Here is a 13,118-nt window from a genome sequence, read left to right on the forward strand (position 1 = left end):
TCCTGCATACAAAGCAGTAGTAGTACCTATTTGTGGATCCATAAAAATGTAATAGAAGTATTACCAAAACGCAGACTAAAGGGCTGTGGACCACATTCATGACTGTTGTGGTCTCTGGGCAGGGAGATGGGAAGTGGTATTGAAAACATAACAGATTTTTCTCCAATTTAAAGAAAAAGTAACATAGGGCTGGATGCAGTGGCTTACACCTGTAATCCCAGCACTTTGTGAGGCTGAGGCAGGTGAATCGCTTGAGCTCAGGAGCTGGAGACCAGCCTGGCAAAAACCCGTCTCTACCAAAAATAGAAAAATTAGTGGGGCATGGTGGTATGTGCTTGTAGTCCCAGCTACTCGGGAGGCTGAGGTGGGAGGATTGCTTGAGTCTGGGAGGTGGAGGTTGCAGTGAGCTGAGATTGCACTGCTGCACTCCAGCCTGGAAATTAAAAGAATTAAAATAATTCCTCCAGAATTAGCCAACATTGATTGTATGGCATTTGTCCTCCAGCAACACAAGGAGGCAGCAGTGTGGCGTAGTTGTAAAGCTGTAAAGTGTACATGCTGGGGACCCAGACTCCCTGAGTTCTGGGTCCAGGTCCTGGTTCTGTTGCTTACTATCCTGGGTAAGTTATTTCATCTCTATATGCTGCATTTGTTTAGTGCTATATTCCTCATTTGTATAGTACTATACAATTACTTTTTATATCTCCAAATTCCTACTTTATGTAGTTGTGATGTTTTTAGAAAAAATATGTATAAAATGCTTAGAACAGTATGTGGCACATTGGAAGCACTCAATAAGTATTAACTATTATTCATGTTGTTATTATTGGGGGGACAGAAATAACTTGTAATCATGGGTATTTTTTCTCATTTAAAAAAACACATATTGAGAGCTTACTACACATCTGGCACCGTACTCACGCTACTACCTTGTCTCATTTCAGCCTTACAAGGCAGTTATTTTATTGTAGGTAGCAAACTGAAAATCAGCGAAGTAACTTGATTAAGCATCAGTGACCACCAAATGATTGAGCTGGATTAGAACCAAGCTCGGGAACTCCAAATGCCCGGTTCTTAACCTCTGCATTTCATTACTGCCAACACATTTCTTATCTTTCTTAAGCAACTGCCAAAGAAGCCAGGAAAAAATTGCCTAGGATAGCTAAATTTAGCTTAACAATATATGATTTAGAATTGCAAATATAGGAAAATATATGTAGATAAGTAAAAGATACTTTAAAAATTTAGCACTTTTATATACCATATTTGGCAGTGTCTACTATGTGTTAGAGACCATGCCAGGTGCTTTATAGAAACTTGGTGAAATTCTTAGACAGTGCTGCATGTTGAGCATTCTGTGTCTCCTTTAGAAATGAATAGTCTCAGAGATATTACCTATCCTATGCAGGGACCTAGAACCACAAAATGGCATTCATGACCCCGCCTGGTAAAATGCCAGAAACTGCATGCTTTTCATTACACGGAACTGAGTTTTCTCCCATCGTCAGTTGTTTAAATTTTACTTTTGAGGTAGCTGTATATATTCTGGATTTTATTCATCTTGTCATCTTTTGTTTCCTATAGTTTAGAAAAATTGGAGGCAAGCAACATGTAAAACATTTAATCAGGTGACTGTGCAGTTAGGTAATGCAAACTTATTTTTGTAATAATGCAAAGTGTAATCTTTAAATGTTTTTAGCTTGTTGGCCAGGCATGGTGGCTCACACCTGTAATCTCAGCACTTTGGGAGGCTGAGACGGGAGGATTGCCTGAGGTCAGAAATTCAAGACCAGCCTGGCCAACATGGTGAAACCCTGTCTCTCTCACGTTTTTTTGTTTTTTTGTTTGTTTGTTTGTTTGAGACAGAATTTCACTCTTGTTGTCTGGGTTGGAGTGCAGTGGCACAATCTCGGTTCACTGCAACCTCTGCCTCCTAGGTTCAAGTGATTCTTCTGCCTTAGCTTCCCGAGTAGCTGGGATTACAGGCGTCTGCCACCACACCCAGCTAATTTTTTGTATTTTTAGTAGAGACAGGGTTTCATCATGTTGGCCAGGCTGGTCTCAGACTCCTGACCACAGGTGATCCGCCCACCTTGGCCTCCCAAAGTGTAGGGATTACAGGCGTGAGCCACCGCGCCTGAGTGAAACTCCATCTCTACTAAAAATACAAAAATTAGCTGGGCATGGTGGCACACATCTGTAATCCCAGCTACTTGGGGGGCTGGGGCGTGAGAACTGCTTGAACCCAGGAGGTGGAGGTTGCAGTGAGCCGAGATCGTGCCACTGCACTCCAGCCTGGGCAATAGAGCCAGACTCTGTCTCAAAAAAGTATTAAAATAAATAGGCCAGGTGCTATGGCCCATGCCTGTAATCCTAGCACTTTGGGAGGCTGAGGTAGGCCAGTCACGAGGTCAGGTGATCGAGATCATCCTGGCCAACATGGTGAAACCCTGTTTCTACTAAAAATACAAAAATTAGCTGGGCGTGGTGGTGTGCACCTGTAGTCCTGACTACTGGGGAGGCTGAGGCAGGAGAATCACTTGAACCCGGGAGGCGGAGGTTACAGTGAGCCGATATCGTGCCACTGCACTCCAGCCTGGTGACAGAGCGAGACCGCGTCTCAAAATAAATAAATAAATAAAATTTTTTTAGCTTTTTTTTTTTTTTTGAGGAGAAAAGTACACCTATAGCTGGCCCATAAACATATAGCGTACTTGACAATGAAAAGTAAAAAATTCTCCATTTTGGCTTGGTAGACTTTGCCCGCCTTTGGCAGTAAAATTGTTACTCTATTGTTGGTTTCTAGTACGATACGCTGGTACAGAGTGATCACTTTATTTCCTAACACGAGAATTTTCAGGGCATTTCCTGCCTCAAATAAAAAAGCAGCAGGTGTGTGATTAGTCAATATTGTGTTTATCTCTGTGAGATTCAAATTTTCCTCCTAAAAGCATTATCACGGTGCAACATCACTTTTGTATTCCTTCATTTGAATAGTTCCTATACATTATTTTGGTTTAAAAAGTAAGTCTAATGGTGGCAATATCCTAACACTGAAAGCAGTGTATTTTTACTTGACTTATTATTATGAACACATTATGTCACTGCGCATTCATGTGGTGTGATGGGAAATGATCAAGTCTTCCTTTTTACCAGGTGATCAGACTCTGAGAATATGGGATGTGAAGGCAGCAGGAGTCAGAATCGTGATTCCCGCACATCAGGCAGAAATCTTGAGTTGTGACTGGTGTAAATACAGTGAGGTACAGTGTATGGCTCTATCCTAAGCTGCTGTCCTTCCTAATGTTAAAATGTTCTAAATTTTATTTATCTTTGTTTATGTGGACTTCGGTGGTGTTCCTGGACCATTAAGTTAAATTCTGTCCCTTTCCTTTCTAATTAATGATTGTGACTGACCTGCATTAGCATTAATTGGATATAAGTGCTCATAAAACGGGCAAAATAAGAAACAGAAATTTTCAGAGTTCAACAGTGCAGCCTTACTTGTTTGTTTTGGGAAGCTGCCTTACCAATTTATGTAATGTTTTTCTTTATTGCTCTTAACCCTGCAATTTTGTATCATCTTTTGCTTTTATTTCTTTTTCACTTTGCTAGTCAAGCTATTGAACTATTTGTAATTTGATTTTTAATTTGACAGTCCATCAGTTTTTAAATTTTTCTGTTTCATCTTCCTTTTTAAGCCTAACCAATTTTCATGCCTCTGTAAGATAAGTGTCCATGTGCAACTTTTTAAAAGCTTCAGTTAACCATATGAGCATATGAATCAGAGATAGAAATGGATTAAATATGTGTTAATATACTACAGTCATGCACTGCATAACAGCATTTCAGCCAATGACAGATTGCATATATGACAGGGCCCTTAAGACATAATGGCCAGGCGCTGAAAAATTCCTATTGCCCCCAAAGACCTTCCAGCAGGACAAGATGTGGAGGTAGAAGACAGTGATATTGATAATCTTGACTCAGTGTAGTCCTAAACTAATGTGTGTGTGTCTCAGTTTTGTAAAAAAAAAACAAAATTTAAATAGAAGAAAACTTATAAAATAAGGATATAAAGAAAGAAAATATTTTTGTATAAGTCTACAATGTGTTTGTGTTTTAAGTTTTGTTATTGTGAAGAATCAAAAAGTAAAAAAAGCCAGGCATGGTGGCGGGCGCCTGTAGTCCCAGCTACTCGGGAGGCTGAGGTAGGGGAATCGCTTGAACTGGGAGCCAGAGGTTGCAGTGAGCCAAGATCACGCCACTGCACTCCAGCCTGATGACAGAGCAAGACTCCATCTCAAAACAACAACAACAACAAAAAAAAAATTAAAAAAAAAATAGAAAATTTATGAAGCAAACAATTATAGTAAGCTAAGTTTAATTTATTATTGAAGAAAGGAAATTAAATAAATTTAGTGTACAGTAATGTTCTAGGCCTTCCCGTTCACTCACTACTCATTCACTCACTGACTCACCCAGAGTAATTTCCAGTTTTGTAAGCTCCATTCATGGTAAGTACCCTACTACCATATTTTATCTTCCATACTATATTTTTACTATACCTTTTCTATGTTTAGATACAGAAATCCTTACCATTGTATTACAGTAGCCTACAGTATTCAGTACAGTAACATGCTGGACAGGCTTGTAACCTAGGAACAATGGGCTTTTTCGTCTAGCCTGGGTGTGTAGTAGGCTGTACCACCTAGGTTTGTGTAAGTACACTCCGTGATGTTCACGCGAAGATAAAATTGCCTAATGCCACATTTCTCAGAGCATATCCCCAATCATTAAGTGATACATGACTGTATTTATGTCCCTGAAGTAGTCTGTTGACCGTGACAAATACATAAAATATATGCTTTGTTTTTTCCCAGTTTTAAATTAATTAAAGCTAAAAGAACATTGTACTGATAGAGTTCTTTAAATAAAAATAAGTAAATTAAGTTATTAATAAGTACATGTGCAATGATATTAATCTAAACATTTCAATGCTGATGACTACAGTTTCAAAGTCATAAATGAATTTTTCATATTGGAAAATTAATTATGGCCTGTATGTTAGATGTTTGGGAATTCTAAACAAAGATGCTGATAGACATTTGAGAGTGGTTTACAAAATTTATCTTCTAAAAACTGAAACTTTTCTTCAAATTAGCTTACACTAAAACCCAACATAGTCAGACAGTGTTAGGTTGGTGCAAAAGTAATTGCAGTTTTTGCCATTACTTTCAATGCAAAAACTGCAACTACTTTTGCACCAACTTAAATCTTTTGCTATTCTGGGTTATGTGGGGTGGACTGAGTGTGGACCCAGCACTTGACCTATTCAGTTAGGACCTCTGGGTTCACTTGGGGCTCTAGATAGCAGAATTTGTAAAGCCAGAATAGATAAGAGACTCACCACTATTTGATTACATTCTTGGATATGATTAGATATTGTATTAAGAATTGTGGTCCAAGAGGGTTGGAAACAATGATTAATTTAGATTTAGAGAACATGGAAAAATTTAATTCATAGCCTTTGCTTTTTCTGATGTACCTAAATGAACAGACCTCTTGCCTTTTAATGCCTGAAAAAACCTCAGAGTATGTTGAGACCCTTTTTGTTTGTTTGTTTTTTAGAGACGAGGTCTCACTGTTGCCCAGGCTGTTCTCAGACTCCTAGGATCAAGTGATCCACCAGCCTCGGCCTCCCAAAGTGCTAGGATTATAGGAGTGAACCACCGCACCCAGTCTTGAAAACCTTTTTTAAATTTTTATTTTATTTTTTAGAGGCAGAGTCTTGCTGTGTCATCCATGCTGACGTACAGTGGGGTGATCACAGCACATTGTAGCCTCTAACTCTTGGGCTCACACAATCCTCCTGCCTCACTCAGCCTCTCAAGTAGCTAAAATTACAGATGTGTGTTACCATGCCTGGCTAATTTTTTTAAAATTTTTTGGGTAGATAGGGTGTTGCTTTATTGCCCTTGCTGGTCTCAAGTTCCTGGCCTCAAGTAATCCTCTCACCTTTGCCTCCCAAGGTGGTGGGATTCCAGGGAAAACCATTTGAAGAGAAAGCTGAGCTCATTTGTCAGATAAAATTTTAATCCCCTGTGTACTTACTGCCACTTCTAAAAGTGGATTAGAAAATCCACAATGCTATTTGGAACTATGCCTTTTCCAGCTGTGTGTAGTGTTCCATCGTGTACATAAAGCATATTGAGTTCTTTTTCTCACAAGTCATATTAATTTTTTGCTATTAATGTCTATGTTGATTCCTGTCTGTACTTGTTATACAACTTTTCAAAAATGGCTCCTGGGTTCATATTAAATAATTATCAGAAAGTAGATGTTGTTTCTAGTAGGAAAGCCTGCATACTGTTTTATTGCAAAGATATCACAGTTTATGTTTCTCTGAATTGTTTCTAGAATTTGCTGGTGACAGGCGCGGTTGACTGTAGTTTGAGAGGCTGGGACTTAAGGAATGTACGGCAACCAGTGTTTGAACTTCTTGGTCACACCTATGCTATTAGGAGGGTGAAAGTAAGTTTTCATCTTTTCTTTTATGTGTAGAATAAAATTACATAAATATAATCAATGAAGCATATATTAAGAAGTGTTCTGGGTTTAGGGATTGGAGTTACTAATTCTTTTTTATATGTGTTTTTGTTACCTAGTTAATTAATATTGAAAGCTAAAATTAGTTAAGAATATTTGAATAATTACTGAATGAATTTGGGCAATGTAGACATTCAATACTTAACGTTAAATAAAAATCTTTTTCTCATTCTTTCACCCCCAATCTTATTTCCTTTAATATTATTTTTTTAACTATAGTAATTCACTTTTAGTATTATGTTCTTTATAAGTTTGTAATCAGTGAGAGTCTCTTTGTTGAAACAGGTGTAAAGAGATGGTTAATTCTTCCTTTTTCCTAACATGATAACATACATGACTGTTCACAGATGTTTGGGATATAGAAAGTTTTCTACTCTGTGAACAGCAGAGGATGAGGTAAATTTTTAATGATGGTCCCAGTAAATTTCTCTGGGTTATAAGATGACTTAGGTTAGTTTCCTGGCTTTCATTTAGGCAGGTTCTGCTAAATGACTGTGGAAAGCATCTTATTAAGTGACATCTCCCAATTTCATCCTTTTTTTTTTTTTTTTTTTTTAACGTTAAGGGTAAAAAAGTACCTTATTGATTATTTTAATAAGATAATTATGTTATTCCTACTATTTTAAAAATTCTAAATTTTTTTTTCTTTTTTTTGAGATGGAGTCTTGCCCTGTCACCCAGGCTGGAGTGTGGTGGCACGATCTCGGCTCACTGCAGCCTGCGCCTCCTGGGTTCAAGCAATTCTCCTACCTCAGCCTCCTGAGTAGTTGGGACTACAGGTGTGCGCCACCATGCCCCGCTAAGTTTTTTGTATTTTTAGTAGAGACGGGGTTTCACAGTGTTGGCCAGGCTAGTTTCGAACTCCTGACCTCAAGTGATCCACCTGCCTTAGCCTTCCAAAGTGCTGGGATTACAGGCTGAGTCACCATGCCTGGCCAAAAATTCTAAATTTTTAGTTAAGTTGATATTTTAAGTTTCGCTGGCTGCAATGCAACATAGGAGACACAGTGCTGTTTTATTTCTTAATAAAAATTTGTTTTATGTGGACAAGTTTTAGCAGTTGAAAAATATGCTCTGTGTATATTTCAGAGTGATTCTGAGAATGAAATAAGGTAATGTAGTGAAAATACTTTGCAAACTAAGTGCTGGTCAAATGTAGTTATATATGTGTATTTAACTATTAAAGTGCTGGTAAGACAAACACTGAAGAAAGGTAATTGCAGAGGTCAATTTATTAAGTACATTTTTACTCATCTAGAAGATGTTGCTTGTCTTTAAACTTGCGTTTTTATCCTTGATATCATTTTCCATTAGCTGTAATATACAAATAACATAAAAATATCTTAAAGATGTTTTTATTTAACATTTAAATGTTTATTTTGATAACTTATGATTATAGTAATCATATATTTGTAAAATTGGTAAATGATACAATTATATATTTGTACTATTATATAATTAAATCCCTTATATTTGTAAGAGTCATTTTTGTTTGTTTGTTTGTTTGTTTTTGTTTTTTTTGAGCCAGAGTCTCTCTGTCGCCCAGGCTGGAGTGCAGTGACATGATCTTAGCTCACTGCAACCTCCACCGCCTGGGTTCAAGCAATTCACCTGCTTCAGCTTCCCGAGTAACTGAGATTACAGGCATATGCCACCATGCCCGACTAATTTTTGTATTTTTAGTAGAGACAGGGTTTCTATTAAACCATGTTGGCCAGGCTGGTCTTGAACTCCTGACCTGAGGTTATCTGCCCTCCTCAACCTCCCAAAGTGCTGGGATTACAGGTGTGAGCCACCGCACCTGGCCTATAAGAGTCATTTTTGGATAGCCAGTATGAAATTGTATTTAATTTTTCCAGAATAGCAACATTTTGGGAATATTTTATTCTAAGTAAGTTCTAAAAAGCTTGAGGGATAATTTTCTTTGGAGAATATAAAAATATTTTTCCCGAAGATGGATACTTAAAAGGCCAGAAGATTTTGGCCTCAAATTAAAGCATATATGCTTTGGAAAAGCATAATTTTAAGTGACAGCTCTGACTCAAATTTATTATAATGTTTATGGAATGATCTTAGAAAGCAGTATTATAATCACAGCTGACTTCAAAAAGGGTTTCTTTTCCTTTTCTTTTTTTTTTGTAGTTTTCGCCGTTTCATGCTTCTGTGCTGGCCTCTTGCTCGTATGATTTTACTGTAAGGTACGGTGGTTTTTAATACATTTCCTTGTGAAATAACAGAACATTTTCATCTTTGCAACTTTTATAAAAGATAATATGATTACTCTTACTAACATGAAAATAATCTGAGATGGGTACATTTAAATATTTACTAGTATTAATATTATATTTTTCCTGTTTTCATGATCCAGTCACATATATGAGTAAATTTTTTCTCTTCAAGTATTAACCTGGCTATTCTGTTTAAAAGCCCTCTTTTCTAATAGATGTTCTTATGGTAACACTTTCCTGCACTATGGATCGCATAGCCAATATCTTCGAAATTTAGATTTAGAAATTTGGAAATTTCATATCTTCAGGTCTAATTATATGAGTCTTAAGGCTAAGATTGCTTAGATGAAAAAAACAATGAACATGAATGTATGATTTTTTGTGAATGTAGATATATGAACATATATGTGTATATATGTGCCTGGGTATCTAGATAAGAGTGTGTGTGGGTGTGTGTCTCTATTTATACTTCCAGTTACAGTTCCACACCACACAGGATTGATTTTCTCTTTCCAAATTTGTAACTCTTGACTTCCATTTTATTCACAATCTATTTTCTTATGTGTTAAACCCTGTAATGCTTAGAAAGTAGTTTCAGAATTGCAAAGCCATACCTTTGAAAGAAAGACTGATTAGAGCTCAGCACTTGCTTAGAGTTTTTTTGTCTTTAGTTCAAATACTATATTCAGAAGTTACTTAGGTTAATTCTCCTCTTCTCTGTTAGAGTGTGGTTATATTATTCACTTGAAACATGGTTCGTTTGTTTCTGTTTGTATTCAATTTTAGGGTTTTCCTCCCATCCTTGTTGATTTTGTCTAGGCAAAACATTGACATGGTTTCAAAAGTCAAGATGTACATAAAGATATATTCAGAAAGGTGTCATTTCCCCCCTTCTATTTCCTCAGCCTTTCTGTTTTATTCTGTTCCATACTCTATAGGTAACTAGTCTCACTCATATACATAGACAGATATGTATTTTCTCATTTCCCCCTTTCTTACACAAAGAGTGGGGTACTTTGGACACATACTCCTTTAAATTTTGCATTTTTCACTTAAAATGTATCCTGGAAATCATTCTATATCAAAGAGATCATTCTCATTCTGCATAATACACCATTGTGTGGATGTACTGTAGTTTATTTGGCTACCCTCCTATCTATGGAGATTTAGCTTGTTTTCAATGTTTTGTAAATAAACAGTGCCGCAGTGAATGATAGCTTTGTGTTACTAGAGAATTAATGTCTGGTATTCCTAGAAGTGGGATTGCTGAGTTAAAAGGTAAACACATGTAGTTTTGTTAGATGTTACTGAATTCCCATCCATAAGGAATATGCCGATTTTGATACTCAGCAGCAATGTTTGAGAGTACCTGTTTCTCTGCCATCTAAAGATCATTGATTCATTAGGGGTTTCCAGGTGTATGATCATATCACCTGCAAGTAAAGGTGGTTCTACACCTTCATTTCCAATTCTGACGCCTCTAATTGATTTTTCTTAAAATTGCCTCCACAAATACCACTAATACAGTGCTAGTTTATAGAGAATGTCTGATTCCTGATACAAGTGCAAATGCCTTTAGTGTTTCTCTATTAAAAATAAGATTCTGACTGTGATGCAAATTATATATGTTTACTTGTTTGTCATACTAAGAAAGTATGCATGAATTCCTATTTTCTTGAGTTTTTTTTTTTTTTTAATAAATCAGAAATGGATCTTAAGTTTTGTTGAAGGCTTTTTTTGCCCAGCATTTATGGAGATAATCATGATTTTTCTTCTTAGAGATGATGTACTATATTAATGGATTGAACCAACCTTGCATTCCTGGAGTAAGTCTCTCATGCTCTTTGTGTATCATTTTCTCACCATGATGTTGAATTGTGTTTGCTAATATTTTATTTAAAGCTTCTGCATCAGTAATCAAAGGTGATATTAGTTGCAGTTTTCTTTCTTTTTTCCTTTTGTTTATGTGTCTGCATTTTACTTGCTTCATAAAAAATAATTAAGAAATTTTCCTTTGTTTCCAAAGCTCTGGAACAACTTGTATGGCATTGAGGCTGTTTGGTCTTTGAATCCTTGGTAGGATTGCTCTGTGAAACTAGTGAAGCATAGTGCTTTTTGTGGAGTACTTTCTTGATAACTTCATTTCTTTTATGGAAATGAGTCTGTTTAAACTTTGTGTCTCTAATGGGATCAAGTTTGGAAATTGTCCCTTGCTTGTAGGTTTTCAAATTTATTTGTAGACGTGTCTGTAAAGTGGGTGGACACGATGGCTCGTGCCTGTATTCCCAGCACTTTGGGAGGCCGAGGTGGGCAGATCACCTGAGGTTAAGTGTTCAAGACCCGTCTGGCCAACATGGTGAAACCCTGTTTGTACTAAAAATAGAAAGATTAGCCAGGTGTGATGGCAGGTGCCTGTAATCCCAGCTACTTGGGAGGCCGAGGCAGAATTACTTGAATCCATGAGGCGGAGATTGCAGTGAGCTGAAATCGTGCCATTGCACTCCAGTCTGGGTGACAGAGTGAGACTTTGCCTCAAAAAAAAAAAAAAAAAAAAAAATCTGTGAAGGAATGTTGTAGGATTTCTTCTCTTTTGTTGGTTGTTTTACTCTTGTTATTTCTGATTTTGTATCTTTATGAGTTCTTTGGCTATCTAGTAGTATGTTTATTTTGTTATTTTTCTTCAGCAGGCAGAATTTTAATTTATTAATTAGAACTACTTTTTTCAGCCAGGTGCAGTGGCTCATGCCTGTAATCCCAGCACTTTGGGAGGCTGAGGTGGGTGGACCACCTCAGGTCAGGAGTTCAAGACCAGCCTGACCAACGTGGTGAAACCCCATCTCTACTAAAAATACAAAATTAGCTGGGCATGGTGGTGCATGCCTATAATCCCTGCTACTGGGGAGGCTGAGGCAGGAGAATTGCTTGAATCCAGGTAGCAGAGTTTGCACTGAGCCAAGATTGTGCCATTGCACTGTAGCCTGGGCAACAAGAGCAAAACTCCGTCTCAAAAAAAAGAACTGCTTTTTAAAATTAATCACTGCTTTTATTTTTATTATTTCCTTTTTGGTATTTGTTGTTCTTTTTTTCAGCGTCTTGAGGTGGGAATTTATTTGTATTCTTTCATTTTGTTAATAAAGTGGTTAAGGCTATAAATTTTTTTCTGGTTTTATTCAAACTATAGCCCATAGATTCTGATATATAATGTTTTCATTATCATTTAAAAATTTTTGTAAGTTCTGTTTTACTTGCCTTTTCTTCCAAGAGTTGTATAATAGGAAATTACTTAGTTTCCATATGAAAATGCCTTTTAACTTAAAAATTTTGTTAATAATTTCTAGTTTTATTGCATTAAAATCAGAGAATACTATTTTAGTCATTCAGTTTTATGGAACATATTGACATTTGGGGGAAGTGGAACCTAATAAATGATCAGTTTTTGTTAATGTTTCATTTGCAGTTGAGAATAATGTATATTTTCCATTTTCAAGCTGTTAAGTTCAGTATATAATCATTAGCTTACAAATTGTTTATGTTGTTTAGGCTTTCTGTATCCTTTCTTATTATTGGTCCACTTAGTCTGAGAATGGTATGTTACTGAGAGTGGTGTGTTAAAATCTCCTATCATTAGCAGCTTCTACATCTCCCTATATCTTTTGTAGTTTTGACTTTATAGAAACAGATGCTGTGTTTCCGGTATGTAGATATTATAATGTATATGGCGAATTGAGACGTTTGGCATTAAAGAATATCCTTGTCACAGTTAATGCTTTTTGTTTCAGTTATGCCTTGTCTCATACCAGAATCATTGCCCTCGCTTTCATATTGTGTTTACTTTCCAGATACTTTCCCCCATACCTTTATTTTGTTTTTGTTTTATCATATATTCAGTTCTTTAAATTTTTTTTAAAATTATACTTTAAGTTCTGGGATACATGTGCAGAATGTGCAGATTTGTTACATAGGTATATACATACTATGGTGGTTTGCTGCACCCATCAACCAGTCATCTACATTAGGTATTTCTCCTAATGTTATCCCTCCTCTAGTCCCCCACCCCCTAAAAGGCCCCGATGTGTGATGTTCCCCTCCCTGTGTCCATGTGATCTCATTGTTTAACTCCCACTTATGAGTGAGAACATGCAGTGTTTGGTTTTCTGTTCCTGTGTTAGTTTGCTGAGAATGATGGTCTACGGCTTCATCCGTGCCCCTGCAAAGGACATGAACTCTACTGATAATTTTTTATGGCTGTATAGTATTCCATGGTGTATATGTGCCACATTT

At 36.7% G+C, this 13,118-nt stretch overlaps 1 protein-coding gene across 1 annotated transcript in view; it reads left to right on the plus strand.

Annotated features, from left to right (window-relative positions):
- The window catches only part of PEX7 (peroxisomal biogenesis factor 7), a 94,766-nt gene that overhangs the window by 38,749 nt on the left and 42,899 nt on the right, over window positions 1-13,118 (plus strand). The window contains exons 6-8 of the mRNA XM_023190980.2: window positions 3,157-3,263; window positions 6,421-6,534; window positions 8,752-8,807. Of these exons, the coding sequence (XP_023046748.1) occupies window positions 3,157-3,263; window positions 6,421-6,534; window positions 8,752-8,807 (277 nt within the window). The remainder of the gene's footprint in view (window positions 1-3,156; window positions 3,264-6,420; window positions 6,535-8,751; window positions 8,808-13,118) is intronic.

The sequence above is a fragment of the Piliocolobus tephrosceles genome, chromosome 5 (genome assembly GCF_002776525.5).
Source record: "Piliocolobus tephrosceles isolate RC106 chromosome 5, ASM277652v3, whole genome shotgun sequence".
Taxonomy (NCBI): Eukaryota; Metazoa; Chordata; class Mammalia; order Primates; family Cercopithecidae; genus Piliocolobus; species Piliocolobus tephrosceles.